The following is a 15,977-nucleotide window of genomic DNA, read 5'->3' as shown; positions in this document are numbered from 1 at the left end:
GGCGGGGCGCCCCTAGTTATCCTCAAACGGTGACAACCTCGGTGACCCGGAGCCAGCCCATCCGGAGACTGGACCTGTAGGGCGACGAGGCTGAGGACCCTAAGGAGCTCGGAGCGAAGAAGGTGGTGGCCCTTAGGGTGAGTGGCCCGGGGCAGCGGGAGCCGGGTAGCCGAGAGTGGAGCTAACTCCCGGCGGCTGCTGAAGTTCTCCTCCTTCTCCTCCCCCGCCTCTTCCGCGCGCTCCTCTGGCGGCGGCTCCCGTTCCAGCTGCGGCACCGCGGCCACATCTGGGGCGCCCATGTGCGCTCGGGGGCTCGGCTGCGCCTGCCCCGCCGCCGCCCCCGCAGCTCCCTGCCCGCAGGGTGGACCCTGGCCGGGCCTGGGTCGCGGACCGTCCCGAGTCCCCATCGCCGCCTCGGGACAGCGCCTGGGATTGCTCGGCCACCGGCTTGGACGTCCCCAGCCCCGCGGTGGCTCCGCTGTGGTGTGGCGGCGGCGGTGGTGGCGGCTGCTCCTGTTCCCCCGGCCCCGCGCGTTCAGCCGAGCCCAGAACCAGCCCTGCGGGCCCGGGGAACGGGGCCCCGGCGGGGGCCGAGGCGGGAGCCGCGCAGACGAGCTCTGGGGCTCCGACTCCTCCTCCCCCGGCGCCGGCGCCGCCCGCCGCGCGGGGTCCTAAAGCCGTGCGACTCAAGAGGATGGTGCGCCTGGCAGCGGAACTGCTTCTGCTGCTGGGGCTGCTGCTGCTTACTCTGCACATCACGGTTCTGCGAGGATCCGGAGCCGCGGAGACGCCGGACGCAGCCGCGGGAAATGTCAGCGGGTCCCAGCTGCAGGTGAGTGCGCCGCCAGAGGGGGCGTGCGAGGTTGCGCGAAGCTGGGTAGCAGACAAGGTACTAAGCGTGCCTGGTACGTGCCAGGAGGCGGGTCCTCCGTTCCACCAAAGAGCGCTTTTGCCTAGGCAACCCTGCTTAGGCAGAAGTGCCTGTGGTTAGAGAGTGGATGGGTGGAAAGGTTTACAAGCAGGCCTGCTACCTGTGCTACCTAAAGCACTCCTCAGATCTGTCACAGTTTTGGCACCAGGAAGGGGTGTTAGGCTTGTTAGGGGATGTGCAGGCGGCTGCAGGATGCTTTTGCTTCTGGGTGCTGCCAGAGACTTAGAAAGGTGTCTGGAGGCAAGGAAGGATAGAGGTCTTCTAAATCTCCGAACTGTGTTTAGAAGAAAGAACTCTACTGGGTGTGCAAGCGGTGTCAGAGGTCAAGACATAATTTCTGGAGAATAGCCAAACACCCCACCCTTGCCTGAATAATTCCTCCCCCTTCTGGGCGGCTTTGCACCATGCAAAGAGCATAGTCAAGACACCTGTGGGGATCTGGTCTGAAGTTACTTTTAGGACTTTTAAACTTGTAGTAGAGACACTTTCCCAGTGACCACTCCCTTCAAAGGTCCCCTTAGGACCTTAGAATTATGTTGATCCATTTCAACTCCAAAACGGGGGAGAACTGAGGCCAAGGGACATATACTAGGCATTGAGATGCCAGATGAATTTTGCTGTCTGAGTAAAGGTTGCCTACATGGGCTTTTCTGCTACGACTTTGGAACACCCTTCTCATGGTTCTAGAGATTTGACCGGTATAAACCGGGAGAAATGAGCCGGGATTTTCTTCAGGACACAACCAGGATTCTCCGATCTGCAAAGAAATCAAGCCAGACCTACTAAAACTACTAAATTTGCAATATTGAGATTTTTTTACCTGCTAATGAAAAGAGCATTTATTTAAACACTTCTATATCAGATATTTACTATTCGTCTGTTTTAAACTGTGTGGCAGGGTTTAACCCATTTAATCTCATCATAAGCCTCATTACAAGACTATTAATCTCTCTGCCCTACAGATGGTCATACTGAGGCACAGAGAGATAAGAGACATGTTAAAATTTACATATTCCCACCTGTTGGTTAATTCTATCAAGGTTGCTCTCCGCCAGACTAAAGCAGTGTGACCATTACAAATGCAAACCAGGCCTGTAAGAATACATGCCTCAAACTTAAACATTCTTGGACCCTTCTAAAAACACTCCAACTTTGTAGGAGCCTCACATTACCCTTTGGGTAAACCTGTACAGCAACAGATATCTCCTCCCCCCCCCACCCCCCCCACCCCCGTGCCTAACTCTAAAGGAATAATCCTTAGTTTCTTCAAGACTTCTGGAAATCTTACTTTATATGTGATGCTTTCTTTCCTCGTGGACTCATGAAACGCTGTAAAAAGTGATGTTCTGTGGAAAAGTAAACTTGGCAGATTTCTTTACGAGGTGCTTGCTATCATTAGAATGATCTCTGGTTGGCCTTTTCCACCCTACGTTAATGAGAGAAGCAGCTGGTGGTGTTGGGTGAGGTTCTAGGAGGTCTTTCACTGAAGAACAGACCCCAAAAGGCAGAAGAAATGTGGGGTTTAGAAAGAGTTCTGCTGCTAGGACTATCTGGGGTCCTGAGTAGCTGCTAATCCAGTAGCTTTCCGTTTGTCTTGTTAGAGTGCTCAGTTATGGAGCATCCAAAGCCCTCACTGAACCAAGCCCAGTGATGACGTTAGCAGCTTAGTTTGTAATTCTACTCTTTTTGTAATTTCTTCTTATAAAAGTTTTATATTCTTCCTGACCAAAGTTATTTCTTGGGCTCAAAGCAGTATGCCTCAAATGGACAGAGCCAACAAAACCTGCAAAAGACATTTATCTGCCATCTGCCGGATGCAAAAGAATGCATTCGCTAGCAGCAGGTGTATTCGAAGGCAAAATTCTGACCACTGAATTCTTTCTGTTTTCTGGACAACTTTGAGCCCAACCTTAAATCCCGTCTAAGTTGTTTGGTTCTGTGACGTCCACGCTGCCACATTCCTTCTTAGTCCTCAGAAGCTCAGTGGACCCTCTTACAGCAGGAAGCAGGCACTGGTGAGTTTGCCTCAGCTGCACTGTGTTTGGAATCATTTAAAAAGAGCTGCCACACCTTTATTTAAGATCTAATGGCATGAATGGATCAAAGACATCCAATAAAAGTACTCCAAACAGCAACAACAAGAGCTAACGATTTGATTAAGTGCCTTTTGGTATGGCAAGCAACACTCCTACCACACCTTAACTTCTGTAGCCTCAAAGAAAAGTACGTCAGGAACTAGCTCTGTCGTCATCCCACTTTCAAGTGGAGAAACTGAGGTTAAGGAACACTCTAAAGCTGAAGAGCTAGGAGCTCCTTAACTTTTTAAATTTTCTTTTACAGTGTACAAAATGTATACCTTATATTTTGTATACTGTATTTCAAATGATAAATCCAAATTCCAAGTTCTTGGTAAACTCATAATACTGGCTGGAAAAGAAGAACAACTTAAAAAAAATTTTTTTATTATTAATTTATTCTTGTTACATCTCAGTGGTTATCCCATCCCTTGTATCCTCCCATTCTTCCCTCCCTCCCATTTTCCCCTTACTCCCCTCCCCTATGACTGTGCCTGAGGGGGACTTCCTCCCCCTGTATATGCTCATAGGATATCAAGTCTCTTCTTGGTAACCTGCTATCCTTCCTCTGAGTGCCACCAGGTCTCCCCCTCCAGGGGACATGGTCAAATATGAGGCACCAGAATACGTGTGAAAGTAATATCCCACTCTCCACTCAACTGTGAAGAATGAGAAGAACAACTTTTAAACGCTACCTTTTCAAATGCACGTGTATAGTCTTGCTATGCCAATACCAATACATACATGTCTATATAGGCATCTGTACTCGTATCTATATGCAAATTCACTTAGAATCATCAACAAGATTTCTTTGGTAGTTCCCAGGAATTTGTTTTGTTGTTTAGGAAATTGTTTTGTTGTTATTGTCGTTGTTTTGTTTTGTGACTGTTTCATTGCTGCAGGTATGCTGATATGAGGTGGCAATAAAGTGTTCTGAGCACATAACATCTCTCTGTTGGCTAGTGGATCAAAAAATAGCCAGTAATCCAGTAAGAAATTTTCTGTTGTTAACACTAGCTGTATAAAAATTCATGGAACTGTCAAGTTTATTGCTTTTTGGATGATATTTTATTTTATTTTATTTTATTGCGTAACTTTATCTTGTATTGTCAGATACTCTGATTAATTTTTTCATACGTCTTTAATTAAATGATAATGAGAAAACAATTACATATAATAAAAGCATCCTGGAAGACAGAACATTTCAAAATACATGCTCCATAGGCAATAACATTATGCTCAAAATAATGCTAGCTCCTTATAAAATGGAATTCTCATGTATCATCTGATAAATCTCATTCAAATTTAGAATTGCAATTTTATAATAAAACTTGACTTCATTAAAGCAGTGAGATTTAAACAAGCTTAATAACCTGCCAAATTGGTTATTTTTACAATAGCATAAAGGGAAGCCGAACTCTGAACTTCAGTGAAAAGATTTTGTTCTTGATCTGTCATCTTTACGAGCAAGCATTCTGTCTCTTTATTTGTCTGTTACCATCAATAAAACAGTGTAGCTTCGCGTACTCCCTGCTTTATCTGAGCCATATAGCACCAGAAGAAAAGCCACCATTGAGTGAGGCTCCTCACAGTGACTCCAAGGAATTGACAGTCATCTCCTTATCCTAGGTGAGTTCATTCTGAGACCTTGATGAAGGCCCGAAACCTCAGGTAGCACCGAACCCTGCAAACACTGTTTCTCCTCTGCCCACACACCTATGATAAAGAAAGCACAAAAGTTTTAAATAAAATAAAACAAGTATAATGATGTGCTATGAAAGATTTCATCACTTTGGCTGGTACAGCACGCCATTTAAAGCTTACAAGTTAGCTATTTCTCATACTTTCCAATAAGTATTTTTAGACTACATTTGATGGCTAATAACTAAAACCGAGGAACTGAACACATGCACGAGGAAGGACCAGTGTCCATTCAACAAATGAGGATGTGGGGAAGTGAGGAGGTTGAAGTAACTTGCCCAACGCTACACTGCTGGGGCGGGGGAAGGGCAGGGCAGGCTAGAAGGGTTCAAGCTCCCATTTCCATCTGTCAACAAGATTCCTCCAGCTTTGATTCAAGTTAGTAGGCATTGATGATTCTTGTTTCCCCACTCTCCAGTCAGGCAATTGCTCTTATCATTGGAACCTTTGTAAGTGATGGATAATAGTCCCACTTCCCTACTGCTGGATGGCAAACCACTCTGCAATTTAGTGGCTAAATGCAGCCACAGTTTTATTTGCTCACGACGTTGTAGGGCAGCCTTTAGCTCTGGGCTCAACTGAGTGGTTCTTCTGTTCAACTTTCCCTAAATTATGTATGTATTTAAGCCCTCTGTTGGTTTAATGTGGATGAGGTAGTGTAGTTACCTCATTCCTAAGTCTGGTGGTTGTTGCTAGTGGCTGTCCACCTGCTCTCTCCAGGTATCTTCTCACCTTCATCTCCACACGGTGAGCTCAGAGCAGCAAGCAAATGAAAGCAGGTGTAAGAGCCCCCCGTACCAAAGTTCACATCATGGGGTCGGCTTTAATGCTCAGGGATGGGAAGCAGGTTCTGGTTCTGCTCGGGGAGAGCCCCCCCCCCCAGTTATGTTACAAAGGCCTGGGTGAGGCTGAAGGAATTCTTGCAAAATACAATATTCATGTCTTGTTTCATGTGCTTTGTAATTGCCTTGGCCAGCTTGCTTCATTTCTGCTATGTAGCGGCTTCGTTTGGCTTTCTTAAATGTATTTAATTCCCAATCTCTGCCCTGATGACTTTTTGTTAAAGATTATAAAAAATCTTTAAAATAAGTTTTGTTCAACAGCAATACACTTTGACATTATTTATGAGTTTTAAATATGTAACATTTTTTGCCCAAGGGGATAACCAGTTAGTTGCCTTGTCAAACTTGCTAAATGTTCTGCTTTGTCATATACTGAGTTTTGCACATATAAAGCTGCTTCTTCACATATCTATTCATGTACAAACATTACCTTATTTTCTACAATATAGTTATGTAATATGTTTTAGTAGGGTAAATATCCTCTTTTAAGTTTGGGCCAGTGACATAACTCAGCAGGTACCAGCTCTAGCTACCAACTTGAGGATCTAAGGATATGAGTCAGCCTCAAGAACTCACATTTTAGAAGCAGAGAACCAACTCCCCATAAGTTCTCCTCTGACCTCCACAAGCACACTATGGTGTGGGAGTACACACACACTATACAGTCACATATTCACACACATACTACATGCACACATTACACACACACACACACACTATACATATTACACACACATACACACTTACACATTACACACACACATACACACTTACACATTACACACACACACATACACACTTACACATTACACACACACATACACACTATACACATTATACACACACACATACACACTATGCACATTACACACACACATACACACTATACACATTATACACACACACATGCACACACACACATACACACTATACACATTACACACACACACATACACACTGTACACATTACACACTATACACATTATACACACACACATACACACACACACATACACACTTACACATTACACACACATACACACTTACACATTACACACACACATACACACTTACACATTACACACACATACACACTATAGACATTACACACACACATACACACTATACACATTACACACACATACACACTATACACATTACACACACACACACACTATATACATTACACACACACATACACACTTACACATTACACACACACACATACACACTTACACATTACACACACACATACACACTTACACATTACACACACATACACACTTACACATTACACACACACATACACACTTACACATTACACACACATACACACTATAGACATTACACACACACATACACACTATACACATTACACACACATACACACTATACACATTACACACACACACACACTATATACATTACACACACACATACACACTTACACATTACACACACACATACACACTATACACATTATACACACATACACACTATACACATTACACACACACATACACACTATACACATTACACACACACACATACACACTATACACATTACACACACACACACACACACACACCACCGATCAACCAATCAGTATTAAAAACAATTCTTGAAATTTTATACTAAGTATAGCCCAGTGAACTTTAAGAGTTCTTTTGCTTTAAATTACTAAAACTTTACTGAGAATTATTTTAAATGTCTTACTACTTTAATTCTCCCAACTAGGACAGAAAAAAAATGGAGGTGAAAAAAATAGAAGTGTTTATTTCCTGAGAAAGGTTTTATGTTTCTTTGTTTTTCAAATTTAATTTTTAATTGAAGCTAATGTTTCCATACAATATATTCTGATCATGGTCTCTCCTCCCTCAACGACTCCAAGATCCCCAACCCCCCACCTACCCACGCAACTTTATGACTTCTTTCTCTCTCTGTCTAGAAAATGGGACATTTTTTCACATTTTTGTCTTATGGATTATTTTCTAGGTTTGAATGCTTTGGAGAATAGAATATTAGTTTTTGTTATGTTTGTGAATTTTGTTCTGGAATCTAGAAGAGCTACACTTAGCAATACTTGCTTACAAATGTGAGTTTTCCCTTAGTGTATATATGGAAGCTGGTATTACACTTTGGTAGTGGTATCTTCTTACACACTTATGGTAAGGATTCAATTTTCTTTCACTAGCACTTTAAGTAATAAAAACTGAATGTCAATTAAAATAATGTCAGAATGCTCTTAAAGTCCTCCTAAGTTTGCTATCTCTTTGATTAGATTATGAGACTGATGCTCTACCTACTGTGCTAACGAGTCTCCTTTCTCTTTCATTAGAATATCAATCTATTCTAATTATATAATATTTCTTTAGCTGGTTGTAGTAACTTACATGTCTGAGAAACTCATACATTCCCTCCTGAACTTTAGTTTTAATAGTATGAGGCTTATGCATAAGTATTTGTAACTGTTCCATGTTTGCTGTAGTGCATACTTGCATATATATATATATATATATATATATATATATATATATATATATATATATCAAAAAATGTTGTACATAAGACCTATGGTAGCAAGGTTATTAATTTAATATATAAGCCCTCTATACCTTGGCCTATCTGATGATTCCAGAAGCAAAATCACTATGGTCTTACACTGCCATTGTTCCTTTTTCTCTTCTTGTTACCGTAATTCTGTTCATTTTTAAGTTTACAATTCTATAATTCATAGTGTTAGGACATAAATGTCTTTGGGGAGCTATAGTCTTATTGAGGTGAAATTTCTCATTAATCTCTTTTATTGTCTGTACATTCAAAATTTTTTGTTTTTAATGTTGTTACTCTGCCTCCATTCTGGGTTTTTTTTTTTTTTTGGGTAGGGGGACATTCATTTGGGTATAGTTTTTAGGGGGAGCATTTATTTGGGTATAGTTTTCAGCCCTTAGATTCCTGCTTTTTCTGCTTTTACAATTTTAATATCTAACATTGGTGAGCTTTGCCTCAATTTTCTTTATTTATGAAATCAATGGATTGGCCACTCATAATTACTTCATGTTTGTTCTTCTCAGTTTTCTAATCATTTCTTTTAACCCCTGCCCCCACCACCAGCTTGACTGTATGACTTTTCACCCACCCCTCTACCCACACCCTGTGATCTTGACTGTATGACTTTTCGCCCAGCCACCACCCCCGCCATCTTGACTGTATGACTATGGCAAGAGAGCCAACCTCTCCTAATTAGTTCCTAGTCTTTTCAAGGACTCACAAAATGCTTTACAAGAGGTTGGAGCTTAACACAGCATTTAAATTTGTTTATTTTGCTCACTTGCCCTCAAATTAAGGAAGTTCTGTGTCCTATTTCTATTACTTTGAAAATCTCACTAACACGTTTTTGCTCATACCTTCCTATCAATGCTGAAAATCAGCCCATAATTGTAACCTACATTTCCCTGGGAAACAGGATTCTGACTCTCTTCCTACCTTGTCATCAGGTTGTCTCTAAATTTGTTTTTATTATATTTTCTGAACTTTTAGTGTTAGAATTTTCTTTTTATCCTTTTTCTCCTGCTTGTTGTACCTGGTGATCAGTTGTTACCAGTTTGTGTTCTCAAGAATTATTTGGATTTAACTGGGAGAGGTCTTTACTTCTTTATCTGCTGCTTCAGAGATCTCGTATTTTCATCTTTTATGTTGCTAAATACATTCTTAAAAATGTTTTTTAAAATAGCTCATCTGCTACAAAAATCTCCAAGAACTTACATTTCAGATGCCTTTATTTGATTCTTATATGGAATGCCAACTTGGCAGCTGGCTGAGTTATATGTTTACTCTCAGAATGTTGGAGATATTATTCACATTATTACACTATTTCATGTGTCCCAGAAAAAAATTAATAGGACTTAGCATTGGGCTTTTGAAATGTGCTCGGCAAGGGTTCTGCTCCTGTAATGAACCATGGTCCCCCTCAAGGATGAAACTGAAGCCTTTAAGGTTTTTCTTTAGTCATGATGTTCAAAAGTTTTACCAGATTTGCTTAGATTTGGGGATCATCTCTGAGTGCTTTTCAGCAAAAGGTGTGTACACCCTTTCCATGTGACGTCCCAAGCTTGAGCGTTCCTTCGAACATTTCTTTATTTATTCCCAGCACCCATGTGCTTCTGGGACTTGTATCCAAGTGCAAAGCTAAGACTGAGACTGCAAATCCCATCCTCAATGGCCCCCTTTCCTCCCGTGCTCGTGCAGCTGTTCTGAAAACTCGCTTTACATCCTGGCTGCATCTTCAGTGACTTCTCTAGCAGCTGCTCATACTTGAAGTGGCACAGGTGCCACATGGAAATGTCACATCCAGGCACTCTGAACCTCAGGACAAAAGGAAACAGTATTCACTTGGTCCTCCGGCTCACCCCAAACTCTGCAGCCTCCCCCCTTCATCTTAGTTCATCCACTCCACTTCCTTCCTCTTCTTTTTCCTCCCCCCCCTTTCTAACCTTTCCTTTCTGTCCAATTTGAAAAGACTTTTAAAATAATGTATGACTTACATAAGATAAAGTGGGCGAATCTCAAGAGTTCAGTTGCCTTGTTGATAGTTGTACGTGGCCATACAGCTGCCACCAGTGTTAGGATGCAGAGAATTCTCCATCACCCTAGAAGGCTTTCACATGACTGTAACTTTGTAGGCAATCACCCTTCTCCTGACGCCCACCACTGCAGATTAGCCTTGCCTCTCCAGTCCTCACGTGCACAGCATCATTCGTTTCTCTGTGTATCTGTTATCTTTTACTCAGTGTACTATTTTTGAGATTCTTTGAAAAATTATGTGTATTGCTAGACTTCCTTTCTTTAGTGTTGAGTGATAATCCAGTTACATGATTTTGTCTGTCCACTCCCCATCAAGGGGTGTTTGGAGAGTTTCCACATCTTTGTATAATGTAGGTAAGATCATGTTACCACCTTGTACAGTTCCTTTTGTGGACAAATGTGTTCATTTCTTGTGAGTAGACTTCTAGTAATTAAAGCTAAACTGTTCTTAATACTATTTAAAAAAATTTTTTTTTCTCAGGGACTAAGTTTTTTTAGAGACCGTTCCTGAAGTACCTCACTTTTGGCTGTTTATAAAACACTATAGTTTTATTTCTTTTAATTTTTTTAGAACAAAAAGCCCTATTGTTTATGCATGCTCTAAGTCATTTCCTTCAAGCCATGGTCTAAAAAAGTATATTGATCTTTGGGACTTGACATATATCCTGAAAATTGCTGTTAAAGAAGATTATATCTGGGGTATCAAACTTCCAAGTGAACCCCAAAACATCTTCTTCATGTCATTCAGATATTTTAATCCTCATCTTCTGAATACTCTTATTTTGTCATACCCTTAGGTTCCTAAGGCTATAATTTAATTCTATGTTCACTTTTTATCTCCCAAGTGTTTATAGGTGGGTGCCTGTGTCTCTTTTTTGATGATTATTATATAACAATCCTCTCTCTGCTCCAGTTTCGGTTGTCGGTTTCTCTAGCTTGTTTTCTTTGGGTTTGTTTTACAATATTTTAGTGCTTTCTTTGGTTCCTTTTCCCTCTCAGCTCCTAAGAGCATTCTTCTTCTGCGACCAACTCCTGGTCCAGCATTTTTTAACTTGCATTGGTGGTAATGAAGCCCCTTTCTTTAATGACAGTAAAGAATGTTTCTCTCTGGGTCTTAATCAAGATTCTCTAGAGAAGCAGAACTGATATAATGAGATATATATATAAGTATATCATTTTGATATATATATTTTATACTATCAGCTTTGTTAGATATCATTTGAGATAGGATTTATTATATATTTATATTCTATTATATTATGTAAAAATTATATATAATTATGTTAGATATTATAGATATGATAGATTAATAGATAGATAGATAGATAGTTCTACCTCAAATGATCCAAGTAACTACTCAGAGGTGTGCCCAGAAGCTTGGGTTTTTAGTCAGTCCCAGATGTAGTTGAGTTGACAACCAAGAACAGCCACCACAGTACCCTGCTCTTTTCCCCCATAACAGAGTATTCAGGGCTTAGGACAGTAGCATCTGATTAATCTTTTATTACATGCATGATCTTAAATAAATGATAAAGGAGTTTCTTGTTGGGGGAAAGAGTCTCATTTTGCATCGTCTAAATCCTTATATAAGAAGGTCAAACAAAGCTGTGGGCATGAAATATATAAAATTGTCTTGTGGGATGAAAATATGTCTCAGAAGTTAAGACCATTTGCAGCTCTTGCAGAGGACCTGAGTTTGCCTCCCAGCACCGACATAGTAGCTCACAGACATTTGTCAATTCAGTTTCAAGGGATCTGACACTCTTTTCTGGCCTCTATGGGCACCAGACCACCCACATAGTACACATGCATACATGCAGGCATAACACTCAGGTGCATGAAAGAAAACAAACAACTTATTGTCTTCTGTGCCTATCAGTCAAGAAGCAAGATCAAGTACTGTGGCAATCAGGCCAAAACATTAATGTCCAGGCTTCCTCTTAGTGCTGAGAACCACTGTCCATACTAGCTGCTTTCCTAATAATATGCTCTAATGCTCCATCTCTTCCCTTCGCTTCCCTTCCCTTCCCTTCCCTTCTAAGAATTCCTTGAGTCTTGTCTGGGAGGTATCTCAGGTTTGCTTTGGGAAGAATCAAAACATACTACACATCAAAATATTAGTCACTGGGGCAACTTCTTGTCAAGGTAGCAGTGGAGTAGAACTGAAAAGACAGAACACAGTTCCACAAGACACTTCTCTGTTGTCAGTAACAAAAATAAAGTTTTAAGCCTCAGAAAGGTCTGTGTTATGGGCATTGAAACTACTCAATTTCTCATATCTTCCCGCAGCTAGGAAAATTCAGAATAACAAAGATCACAATTAGGTAAAAACTACAACAAATTCCTGGTGCTTAGGGATATGGCTGGGCTCATTTTCCCTTGAGAAATTAACCCCTGTGGTCATTTACTGTTTTAAATGAGAGAATGAATGCCTATGAATGAAAACTCCTCAAAGCTCTGTGTCGTTATCATCTAATGCCTGCAAAGGCAGGGCAAGGTGCCCTGATAAAGAGCATCAACTCCCCAGAATAGACCAGCAGATGTCACTGAAAAGTTATTTCTATAAATTGAGCAGAAGTGAAAACAGTAAGTTAACAACTCCTTCTTCCTGTTGGCCTTGACCTTTGTCCATCTTAGTAAAGCAAATCATCGTGCATAAAGTGCTGTCTGTAACTAAAATCACTCTGTGCTTCCTGGCAGACACACTGAAGCAGGGCCCGTGAAACTGAACTTATGACTTCAAATTTGAGTTCTTGAGCTGCTGGGCTCATGATCTGTACCAATAAATCTCCAGATATTCAATGACAGACCTGGAAAAAAATAACATAGACATAGAAGGCAATAGACCAGGCCAGACACTATGTATCCATTTTCAAACAACAAGATATGACTAGGATGTACACAAACAATGCAGGAATCTGAAAACAATGCCATGCTCACTCCAAGCATTAACTTACTTCTACAGCATCCAAACAAAATACTCATGTCAATGAGAATAATTCATACACACACACACACACACACACACACACACACACACACACACACACACACGTAAATGGTTTTATTTACTCTGATGAGGGCATGAGATGAAAGCTGTACCCAAGATGTACAAGAGTTTCTTTCTCTATTCTAACTATTCCTAGTCCTAGGCCTGGAAGTTTCTAGCCTCCATACAATCTAATCTTTTGCAAACCTGAAGCTTGAAGGTTTCGGCTTCCAACATGCATCTGCTAACCTAGGTCTAGAATGTTTTAGGCCCTACGACTTACTGCTGAGTAAATTACTCTCTCCGGCTGGGTCAACTCAGCTGTTCTGGCCCAAATTCCTCTCCAAGCTGACTGATTCAATCTGGCTTCCCTATGCTTCTGACTGAATTGTTCTGCTTGGCCTCAAACTATCTCTGGCAATGCTCTAATCTTCTGGCTCCTTCTCATTCTTTGGCTCATTCTCTCTGCAGTCTGTCTCTGTAAAACTGTCCCAATAAAATGGCCTCACACACTACACAGTACTCCACTAATACTACTCTCCCTGCGCTGTTCTCTTGAATGGCTTCTCTTTCCTGTCCTATTCTCATCAGAGTTGGCATATCCTATCTCTGACTTACTCTGTCATATCTTTCTTTGATTCTTCACTTTGTGCCCCCAAGTAGACATCAGTTTCAAACATAGCTACTTCCTTTTATAAACTAATCTTACTTTCATTGAAATCAAAGGTATGTACCAAGGGTGTGTCTTTATTCCAGCCAGGTCATACTGTAAGCCAGGGCATGTCTGTCTTCCAGCCAGATCACATAGACCTAGAAGGTCTTTAGATGTGATCCCTTGCCAGAGCAGCCATGTTGCTGGATTAAAATTCCTCTATATATTCCCCCTTTCTGTTTAAACTAAAAACTGTATACAGTTAAACTATTACAACAGAAACAATTATCAATCTCACAAAAACGCAACAGCCTGGATGTCCTTACGATGGTCTGTTGATGTGATGATCCTTCATAACTGAAGTCCTGATCATCTTTCCATGAGCACCAAGGTTTTCCAGTCTGCTGGTCTGAACAATCTGTCCTTTTCACCCAGTTTGTTGAGCTGTCCCCATGTAGGGGGAACAGTTTTCTGCATTGCCTGTGTTGCTGTCTTTATGCAGCTCTTCCTTCCTTCAGTTGTGCCTTTCATGGGGATGTTTCTCTTTTCAGATCAGATCTTTCAATTTTTATGGAACCCATAGTCTTCCATCACCTGTGGAATTAATAGGCAAAATCTCTTCTCTAACATTCTCTGACTTATAGTCTGATGTTAAAACATCTTTAAAGTATACAGATTGATCTAATTCAGTAGTTTTTCTACAATCCAGTGTCTTTCCTGTTTCATTGGTATTCAAACGTTTGAAGTTAAGTCATTATTCCGTCTATTTCCGGGAAATTTTATTCCAGCATTTCATTTATCAATGTATAGTTATATCCTTATGAGTCCACACATTATCAAAGCTAGAATTTTTTTCTCTTTTAAACTAGATACTTAGGCACTCTCATTTAAACATATAAATAATCAAGTCACATTACATAAGATGTCAATATACTGTGTCAGTTAAAATAAGTATGCATCGTCTGAAATTAAAGGAATATTAATCTGAGTTCCTCGTTGCTGTAGTAGATCTCTTTCCCATAGGTTTATGGCTATATCTGCCACATAAAGCTTTAATCTTCCTATTTGGCCTTCTGGTCTCTCTCACACATTTAATTTGTCTTCCACTTTATTTTACTTGGAATAATGTTCCAATGCCTGCAAACTGTGTAGCTACCTTCTGAAGGGGCCAATGTGGAGTCCAAGAGTCTCTTGAGATTATAGTTATATCAGATCCTCTGTCCACCAAACTTTCAATTTCAATACCATTGAATATTAATATTGGTCTCCAGTTGTAGATAACAGTTTGCCAAAAAAAAAAAACAAACAAACAAACAAAAAAAAAACCCTGTCTTCCAGGATGTCTAAATCCTCCTGTTCTTTCTATTGGAGCTTCTTTGCCTTTGACATATGGAAGCAGTAATAGCTAAGCAATCCTACCTCCCACTTTAAGGCATATTATATATATATATATATATATATATATATATGCCATAATCTCAATCTCTCCCTTAAAGTCTTCATGTATAATTCTTGGATACACAATGAATTCTTGAGATGTTTGGCTACTTCTTCCTAAAACCATTCCTACTGTATTTGGGGGTACAAGTCCATGAACTGCAGTGGGTATTTTACAGCACTGAATCTTTGGTGAGATTTTTACTTATGGCTAAGTTTAGGGCAGTGCTTCCTTCTGTAGCCTGCAATACCTGCTTTAGTTTTCTTTAGTTGCACTGTGGATTGCTGACAGGATATACCTGGCTCCTGTCACTAGCTGCTTGGGTACGAGCAAACCCCCCTAGGGAGTTTCCCATATTTAAAGGATTATCTCATATTTTCCATATTTAAAGTATTATAGTTAAAGAAATTTCTCATCAGTTAGGTATTACCTAATATAGTTCTTGCTGATCTGCATTCATTACTCCAATGCCTGCCTTTACCACACCTACAAATCCCAGAAGCTGAGATCTTCTAGAGAAGTCTCTAGGAACACCTTGCCTTCAATCCTTTCCAAATGACCTCATCTCTCACAGCTAAAACAGCATACATTTTGATATGTAGGATTATTGACCATTGCTTGTCCAATTACATAGTCATTAGGGTCAATATCAGCCATAGTTCATCCATGGGTACTGATAGAGCTTCTAAAGGTCTAAGAACTTTTTTTTATTTAGCATTTGTATTTTTAAAGCTAAAATTTCAATTAATACCAATCTTGCATCT

General features: G+C 40.6%; 1 protein-coding gene across 1 annotated transcript in view; it reads left to right on the top strand.

Moving 5' to 3' along the window:
• Window positions 1–670: 670 nt before the first annotated feature.
• ISM1 (isthmin 1) overlaps window positions 671–15,977 on the top strand; it is an 82,989-nt gene continuing 67,682 nt past the window's right edge. The window contains exon 1 of the mRNA XM_084777117.1: window positions 671–832. Within this exon, the coding sequence (XP_084633243.1) occupies window positions 695–832 (138 nt within the window). The 5' untranslated portion in view covers window positions 671–694. The remainder of the gene's footprint in view (window positions 833–15,977) is intronic.

The sequence above is a fragment of the Acomys minous genome (assembly GCF_964271855.1).
Source record: "Acomys minous genome assembly, chromosome: 3".
In the NCBI taxonomy this organism is placed as follows: Eukaryota; Metazoa; Chordata; class Mammalia; order Rodentia; family Muridae; genus Acomys; species Acomys minous.
Note: the sequence above shows the minus strand (reverse complement) of the source record. Positions and strands in the feature narration are given on the sequence as shown.